The sequence below is a fragment of the Microcaecilia unicolor genome, chromosome 4 (assembly GCF_901765095.1).
Source record: "Microcaecilia unicolor chromosome 4, aMicUni1.1, whole genome shotgun sequence".
NCBI classification, from domain to species: Eukaryota; Metazoa; Chordata; class Amphibia; order Gymnophiona; family Siphonopidae; genus Microcaecilia; species Microcaecilia unicolor.
In genome coordinates this window covers 75,923,106-75,932,448 of record NC_044034.1, presented here as the reverse complement: position 1 = coordinate 75,932,448, position 9,343 = coordinate 75,923,106, and the positions used below count along the sequence as shown (strand labels likewise).

Sequence of the window (9,343 nt, the reverse complement as noted above, 5' to 3'; positions counted from 1 at the left end):
TGTTAGCAGCATATATGTCACAATTGGTCCTGGAGGAGCAAACGAAGGAAAGGGGATGGTACTGATGACCTGTGGTACCCAATGAGGTCTTAAAAATGCACAGCTCATCACAACTCCAAATCACTCGATCCCTAAGCACGTGTAACAATGAAGAGAATTAAATCTCAGTTTAGGACACGTTCCTAATTTCGCTACTACTGTTTTGTTTTAGGAAAAGCAGCTGTTTAAGTAAGGTTCATAGGGAGCCAGCACGGAGCTATGAATTCCCTAGAATGGGTGGCTGAAAGTTACGAAGTTATTTGTGTAATGTGTAGGATAAGGTACACCTAAGCATAGGGGGCTTTTTATTTTAAAAAATGTTTAAATATTACTACTTACTTAAAAGAAGGAAAGAATAAGAAAAAAACTAAACAAATGGCACTCCGAGACTCTATTTAAAATTGTGTCTCTAATGTGGTCTTTCCCCCACGTTTCTATTTGCTGATTAATCTCTAGAATAGGGACATAAACTTTGTGATATATCTGAAATTAGGAAAAAATCTGTGGCTATGAAAAGTGTTATGATGCCAGAAAACTCGATGTGATATTAAATACATTTTTTGTATTATTACTTTAGTTATATTGAATAAAATTGCAGTTTTTATGCATCAGGTTTCAGTCTAAAACACTCGGTTTTGGAAGGAGACCATCTTCAGGTCAGGATCTGAAGACTAAAGAATATGAAAACCTCGAAAGAGAAATTAGCACACCATTCGATACATAGTTTTTTTTTTAATTAACTTACTCATGAAATGAAAATGCTCATATATATAGTATAGTGACAGGTTAGACTTTTATCAGGAAATAATTACTTTTTTTTTTTTTTCAAAAGTTGAATTCATTACTGTTTAGTTGAATAGTGGCAGTGAAAATACGCCAAGCGGCAGGTGTCTTGTGATGGTATGCACTGATGAACTAGGATACCAAGAGGAGTCTTTCAGAAAGTTGGAAATTCGGACTAGAGATGATAAGTTTCAATCTTACAAAGCACTATAATCTAGAAGAATATATTTCATAACATGCTGATTTAACTATTTCTAGAATAATTTTATTACGGAGCACCTATATCCCTTGTACAATAAAACAGGCGGAAAAAATCCGAGGGATAGGCTTGCATAAGAGGTAGCACATGATAGTTACTATGTTACAAGTATTCCTGTCAGACACCGAATCAAATAACACAAATCGTTAAAATTTATGTATCGCATCACATTTCCCGTTTGCCTTCCATGCGAAACAGGTGTTTCAGAAATATCACAAAACACAGCAGCACCTTTTGCCAGAGTTTCGCTTGCCGTGGGTGTACTTTGCCCCTTCAAGTGCTTCTCATGGTGGACACATCTCAGGATGCAGGTGCTAACTTGTGGAATACGGCTGTACCTTATCTACCATATAAAACGAACAGGTTGTTTCTTGTAGTGTATATTATCGCTACCATACATCTGTACCAGTTGTACTGCTTTGTCACTGAAAATAATTGAAGACAGGTTACAGTTATGTTCTTGAGGTAACGTAAGAGATAGTAAGGCAATTATACCTTACATGAAATTACTATTTGATCATAAACCAAACTTAACAAACGTGGACACAGAAATGGATGGACATAACTAATTGTAGCGAACATGACAAAGACTTGTGTAGTCGGATACCCATAAACTTGGGAATGGGGGGGTATCAGGTTAGTGAATACTTGCAACAGTGAGACTGCAGATAATGCAGCTAAACCTTAAAACCAATGGAGAAGGAAATGCCCCAATTTTAGAGTTTCCAATTCTGCTTGGTATAGCCTATAATAGACTCCACTAGCAAACACTATAACTCTGCCTTACAGCTGCATCCCGCTTCAGCCTTCCCCTCAGAATGTTTTCATATTTGCGCGCTATTTTAATCCTGGATGACGTTTGTCAAATGACAGCCAATCCGAGGCAGCCTCTGGTCAGGACAATGGAACCTAGTTCTCGAATAGGAACAGCGAATGAGTCGGCAGTAACCAATGGGGGGCAGGCTCCGTTGAGAGTAATGTTACAGCTCGGGAGAGTGAAGAGGCTGCGTATCGATCCCGCTCTCAGCCATTGCAGTACATTGAGCTACATAGAGACAGCATTGGGTAAGTCTTAACACGGTAGCGTGCCTGAAAGTGGGTAAGTGTGTTGAGCAGACAGAAAAACAAATTTCAAAAAGAAATATTAACAACAATAAAGAAAGAAATGATGAGGAGAAAAGTATTTTACACGAAAGCAAATTAGGAACAACGAGAAAACTGCGTGTATAATGTATATGTATAAATGTAAAAAAAGAAATCTCTTCAATTAAACTAAAGGCATCGCTATAGATGTACAGAAGAGAGAGAGAGAGAAAACCGGAGAGAAAATTAGTTTTTAAACTCGTCGGATAAAAATATAAAATAGATCTTTTGAACGGGAAATGCCTGTAAAATAAGATTCTGAACTCGGGATGATTTCTGTGTTTGTGTGTGAGTAAGGGGAAATGTACGCGAGTGGGAAAATCGCGTTACAAATAAACTGCTTACATTACAATACATTGCTATGATTGCTGCCGCTTGCTGCAGGGAAAAGCCATTGGATTCGCATCTGAGCGGCTCTCACACTTCAGGTGCGGGAGAACAGAACAGCAGATTCCGTGTGAAAAATGAGAGAAAAAAATAAACGTATCTATAAAATAAAATATCCCTCCCGAAATAAAGCTCTTTGGAGGTCTGGGTGAAAATTTAGGGCGTGTTGGTGGAGGAAACATAAATTACCTCAGAAGCTGCGCTTGCTGTAATATGGCTGACTATGGGAGTCTATGGAGAAAACAAGGCAAGCGCTGAGACATTACAGTGGGAGCGCGCACTTCCCCGCAACTTTTTCAAACCGCCTTTTCCCCCGGTTGTCAGCTTCGGGTGAGGATTTTAAAAGCTAGGGGCGGCGGTCCCACCTCCGGCCAGCTGAATAGCGGGGTTTTTTCGGGGCTGCGGCTTTCGCCGGGCTCGGGGTGGCGGTTGGGAGAGCGGCGGGTAGGCTCCCATAGTCTCTTCTGTTATAGTGTGTGTAATGGCTGTGCTGTGCTGGTGGCGGCGGCCGGGAAAGGGAGGGGGAGAAGTGGTGCCAGTGCGCGCGCGGCATAACTAGCCGGCACGCGCCTTCACTTGGTCGTCATTTAGCCTGACTGGAGCCTACTATCTGCTTTAATGGCTGAAGCGGGTGCGCGGACTGGGGTGCGCGCGCGCCGCCAACACAAAGGGAGAGGAGCCATGTTCTCAGACAGAGAGAGGGGAGCGCGCGTGTGCGCGGCAATGAAGACAAGCAGCGGCCATTCCGAGCTACTGCTGTGTGCGTCGGCGCCGCGCTCCCTTTCTCCTCTATGTGACTATGTCTTAACACAGTACATTTCCACCGAAGTCCTCTCCTCTGTATTATAGCAAACCCCGCTCCACAATATATGTGCCGCACAGTGCAGTGTCCGGAGCTGCGGACCGCCGGTCTCCCGCTCCTGCCCGACGCCTCGCACCGGCACACAGTGGCGGCCAGACCCATTTCAGGGGGACTTTCTTTCATCAGGAAGCCATTCTTCACAAAATGGAAGAAGAAATATCGCCGTTGTTGTTGACCTCCTTTCTGGCAAGGAGCTGCGCCATTGCTTCAGTAAACCCAATAGCGATCCTGGCTATTAGAAGGGGAGCGTAGTCAAGATTAAATGGGGCATCTCGCTTTTTTAAAAATAACAAATTTTACAGTGTATATGGAGTTATAAGTGACATTTTAATCCTTTTATTAATTCTTTTTTGGGGGGGAGGGGCAGAGTTTGTAGTACGCTGGGAAACAATCTGCCCAACTTTAAAATTATGTTGAAAGACTGCTTTTTGAAGGGTGTTTATGACAGATATGAAGTTTTTTATAAATATTTTATAGATGAAGTCTTTTAGTTATAGAAATTTACAGGAAGCAAATTAAAAAGCATTGTAGAAAAATGTTGCTGTCAACGAGTGTTTTTTAAGGAACTTTTTAAAGTGTGTGCGTTTGGGGGTTTCCTTTGTTTTTTAGGACCCCCCCCCCCCAAGAAAAACGGAACCTGTCAAGCTGCAGTGGGGGGAGGTGGGGGATTTGGATTATGGTTAACAATAAATTCTAGATATTGGGAGTTTTTTTTAGGAACAACTTTGTAGGTAGTATATGGTAACTTATACAAAGTGCTGAATCCAGCAATGCAAAGCTCAGGGGTATCTCCGTTCTATTCCGGAGTCACTTGGGGACAGAGAGGGTTTTCTCCCTTGAGTGCTATTTACATTACTGTTCTGACAGCATTTGCTGTTTCCACCATAAAACAACAAATATATTTTGTCAGTGATTTCTTACAGGCAAACTAGAGGGGGGGGGGGGGGGTTGATAAGTACCTGTCCACATTAGGACTCCCATAACAATTTAAGCAAGTTTAGCCAGTTTTTAGCTGACAGGCTGGATAGTTTTTGTTAGTCGAGTTTTATACTTGAAACTAATAGCAACTTTGGGCCCCTTCCATTTAACATGTTAACATGAAAGTATTTTGGTAAAAGAAGGACATGAGTAATTATTAACAATAATTTCACTTAATTTAGCTTAAGACTCTTGCACATTTTCATGATAACTCAATTTAAAGGCTCTCCAGTCAGAAATGTTTCTTGATTTTTTTTTTTTATATATATAGAATTTCCTTTCCTCTGACTCACTTCATCCAGTTGAGAGCTGCTGTTGTGTTTATCCTGTTGTAAATTGGATGGTTTCTTTATAGACTGATGCCAAATTCTAATCTAGATTACTACTACTTATCATTTCTATAGCGCTACAAGACGTACGCAGCGCTGTACACTTGAACATGAAGAGAGAGACAGTCCCTGCCCGACAGAACTTACAATCTAATTAACCATTATAAAGTATTTGATAGGAAAATGTATTTATTTATTTTTTAGTTTTGCAATGTGAAGTGTATAGCTCCCAGGTGTATGTAGCCCCTAAACACATACTAGACATTCCTGCTTTTTGAAGCTTACAGTCCAACAGTGGTGTAGCTATGGGGGAGGGGCCACGGGGGCCTGGGCCCCCCAAATTGGCTCCAGGGCCCCCGATTTGGCTGGTGGGGGTCCCCAACCCCCGCCAGCTAAGGTGTTTGTCCCGTGCAGGTCTTAGATTGCCTGGTGCTCTGTCCTGTCAGCACCGTGCACACTCGTTTGAATGAAACTGAGCATGCAACATGACAGGGCGCCAGGCAATGTGAGACCAGCACGGGACAAACACTTTAGCTGGTGGGGGGGGTTGGGACCCCCTGCCAGGCAAGGTAACCTTCCAGTGGCGGTGGGGGGGGGGGGGGAGTGGCAGCAGGGGGGGGGGGCAGAAGTGGCGGTGGCAGTGTGGCAGTGGGAAGGCGGGCCAAAATGTGCCCCTCCCCCTTGGGCTCTGGCCCCCCCTCCCCTCGAAGTCTGGCTACGCCTCTGCAGTCCAGTAAGATAGACAAGACACATAGAACCCAAGCTAAAAAAAATAAAAATAGAGCCATCTGCAAGGAGTGACGCTTAATGAGAGCACATCTACAGAAGTTGGTTGTGGACTAGATAATCAAGAGTTGTTGCATAACTGTGGCATCCTCTTGCAAGACTTGGCATACAAGATTGTGAACCATGTGGACAAAGTGGGGGGGGGGGGGGGGGGGGGTCTATGTACTAAGGATTTTTTTTTCCATAGGCACAAAGGCCTGGATTCTATATATAGCGACTAAAGTTGCATGTGCAAATTTGGCAGTGTCAATAATTGAACAATAACCAGCAAATACCAGCACTAATTAGAATTTACGCACACAACGTTCAAAGCGTATTCTGTAAAGTGGTGCGCAAAAATTGTAATGCATTGGCATTTCTAGAAATTATGCGCACTGTTATAGAATACGCCCAATCCGTGCCTAAGTTAGAAATGTGTATTTACACCAGGTTTTAGTTGGTGTAAATGGTTGTGCCTAAATTTAATTCCAGGTTCAGGTGCTACGTGTATTCTATAAACTGCGCCTAATGTTAGGCACGGTTTATAGAAATTTTTCCACGCTGATTTTTTTCGGTGCTATATATAGAAGCTGGCCCAAAATGGGGAAACGTTTTTTTAAAGTACAGTTTTCTTAGACCTTAATAACTGCCATAAAATAATGGATTAATGAGCTTTCATTTTGTGTTTTAGAAATTAATCCAAGATGGGTAAAGGTGATCCTAAGAAGCCAAGAGGTAAAATGTCCTCGTATGCATATTTTGTGCAAACCTGTAGAGAGGAGCACAAAAAGAAACACCCTGATGCTTCTGTGAACTTCTCAGAGTTCTCCAAAAAATGTTCAGAAAGATGGAAGGTAAGGCTTAGGCTTTATTTTTATTAAATTTTTAATATGCTAATCACAGTTGAAAGGCAGTAGTAAAATATTATTTAAACCAATGCAATAATGAAGATTCCTTCAGGTTTTTATGTCTAAGGACATATATCTGTTTGAAAATGTTAAAGCTTCATTCCTGCCACTTGCACCATTTTGATTTCAGACAAAGCTGAGTGGTCCTTTGCTGATTCGTCTGAGGATCTGGGGCATATATATTTATACATGCAAAACTTAGGAGCCAGCTCTTTGGGTGCTTGAGCACCCTCAATGTTGAGCAAACTCGTTGACTGCCCAGGGATGAGGTAACTTCCATTGGGCTTAACATCCCCAATCATTGTAAAAAGTTGGCTCCTATGATGCAAAGTATTAATGTACACAATCACAGGCAAAGGCTTTTAATTACCAACATGTTGAAAATATATGTAAAAACAATTGGACAAAATAAGGAAACACCGGAACAAGATTCAAAGAGGTGCAATAAAACCCACAAAATTATCATTTTAACTCATGGTAAAACACATCTTTCCCATCTGCTTTTGGCTGGGAGGGAAGTGATACAAACTGCATTCAAGAACAGACAACCTGTACTTAAGAAGGCAAGACTGTTTTGGCAGGTAAGCATTCTTATTTGAACGTTTGATTTTACTGAGGTTAAAAATAGCTTTTAACTTTTGCATGTCCGTTTACTGCTAAGATTAAATATAGTACATGTTAGAAATTTGGACACTTATAGAAAGTTTCAGTAATCCAGATTGTGCTATCTGTAAACTTGAAATTACAGTGATGCTGCTTGTGTTAATATGTTTTTTTTCCAGAATACTTATTAGTACAGTGGTTCTTCTAACCAGCTAATGCTATCAATTGGTGGTGGTGGTGGTGATGGGGGGAATATTCTGAAAACCCCGATTGGCTAGGTGTGCCCTGGGTTGAAAACCTCTGAATTTATAGGAATGTTACTTGTGCCATTAACATACACTCCTATTGTAGTACTAGTCAGATGTGCTTCTTCCTTTTTATTTTGAAAGTACTTACATGTATGCTCACCAGAGAATGAATGGTATTAAGTACAGCACTATGCATTATCCCCCTAATTCTATAAACTTGCATTCCCTAAATTTAGGCTTAGCGTACAAATTTGCATGTGTAATTTGTTATGTGCACAGCTTATTATTGGCTGTTAATTGGAGTTAAGTCAATTAGCTTTAATTGGCACCAATTAGCAGTTGCACATGCCTTTAGTCACTATTCTAGAAGCTGTGCACGCAATTTTATTGTGCACAGCTCCTAGGGGAGAGTGGGTGTAGGAGAGGCATGGGTGGGTTGGGGGTGTGCCTAGGAGTTAGACATGCAAGTTCTAGAAAACTAGGAGTTACCTGTGCAAACGGATGCAAGCACTAAACACTAGCCTTGAAATGGCAAAAGTGCTTGTGCCTAAAGTTGGGTGTAAAATTGCAGTAGGCTAATATTCTGTAAGAGCAGTTCGTGTGGAACTGCAGTTAGCGTGCATCATTGTAGCGCTTAAAGTTTGGTGCTCTTTCTTGACTCTACCTCTGTGGGGGTAAATTTTAAAAGCCTTTTTTTTTGAGTAAAACAGAAATATGCCCTTATCAAATTGCCTGGGGTATACATACATAAAAATATGTGCTACTGACACATAGCATGTATTTTTGCATAATATGATGTAGGTATTCCAGGGGGTGGCAGTTAGGCAAAGTTGCACAATATGCATGTACATCTGTAGAAACTTAAATGGAAAAGTTTATGCTAGCCTTGGAGCAGGTATAACTGTTTATATGAGCGCTTTACAAGAACCTATTCTTATAAAAGCACATAGGCTTATATGTTACCTTTTATAAAGTCGGGCAAGGGCATACGTACTTCAATGCTTTTCCAGCCTAGGCACCCAGTTATAAACCCTCCACTGTATTTGTGATTTGGTATGTGCCAAAGAACCTTTTCACCAATGCTCAGGTTTTTTTTTTCCTTGACACACGAGGCCCTTTTTTTCCCCTTTAAACCGCTTTACTTTGCAGACTGTTTGATTCCCTGCTTTCCAGCCAGAACACTCTCATCCTCCCAAGTATCACTTAACATCTTTAACCCTATTTGTGGGTCCACTTTGAACTTGTGCTGCTCAGCTTTTTTTGTTAGGACCCTGTATATGAACTGCCTTACTGAGTCACTTGAGAATGGAAACATCTTTTAAGAAATTTTAAAGTAAATCTTGCGTCTTGATTCTTTAGGCAGGCGTTTGGATTATAGAGCAGGTGGGGTGAGAGTCACTGTAAATGACTTTAATGTTCTTATGACATAAAAGGTGGTTAATAAAATTCATGTCAAACATGCATACCTCTGCTGCTTTTAGAGTTTAAGGATGCCAATTAAATAGTTTTATCAGGAATTTGAGAGTAAAAGTTAATGCTCATTTTGGGCCACTTTTTACCACTGCCATTTACTGCTTCAGCCCTTACCGCCTCCTATTTAGGAGGTGGTGAGGGCTCCAGTGGTAACTAGACAGCGCATGTCGCTGCCTAGTTAGGCTCAACCCCAGTGCTAGAAAAGTTTTAAAAATTTCTTAGCACCAGAAACAGCGCACGCTGGAAGTTGGTACTAAAACCAGGCTCATGAGCAAGCTTGGCGGTAGTGCCGATTCCCTGCATGGAAACCCAGCGGTAGCCCTACCGCTGGGTAGTAAAAGGACTCTTTTATTGGTGTTTAGTGCTACATGCCCATAGTAGGTCATGGATATTTTAATGACTTTTGAGTTTTCCAAGTTGGGATATTTTGTGGGTCATAACCTTTTCAGGTTCTATTTCCCGTGTTTAAATTAGAATATCTCAGATTCTGTTTTTTCACCTGATCATTTAGCACTTGGGGCCCTGTTTACTAAGCCGCGCTGTAGGCACGCTAACTTTTTAGGGCA

General features: G+C 41.4%; 1 protein-coding gene across 1 annotated transcript in view; it reads left to right on the top strand.

Annotated features, from left to right (window-relative positions):
* Positions 1-2,061: 2,061 nt before the first annotated feature.
* Positions 2,062-9,343, top strand: part of HMGB1 (high mobility group box 1) — an 88,624-nt gene continuing 81,342 nt past the window's right edge. The window contains 2 exon segments of the mRNA XM_030200359.1: positions 2,062-2,146; positions 6,237-6,399. Of these exon segments, the coding sequence (XP_030056219.1) occupies positions 6,250-6,399 (150 nt within the window). The 5' untranslated portion in view covers positions 2,062-2,146; positions 6,237-6,249.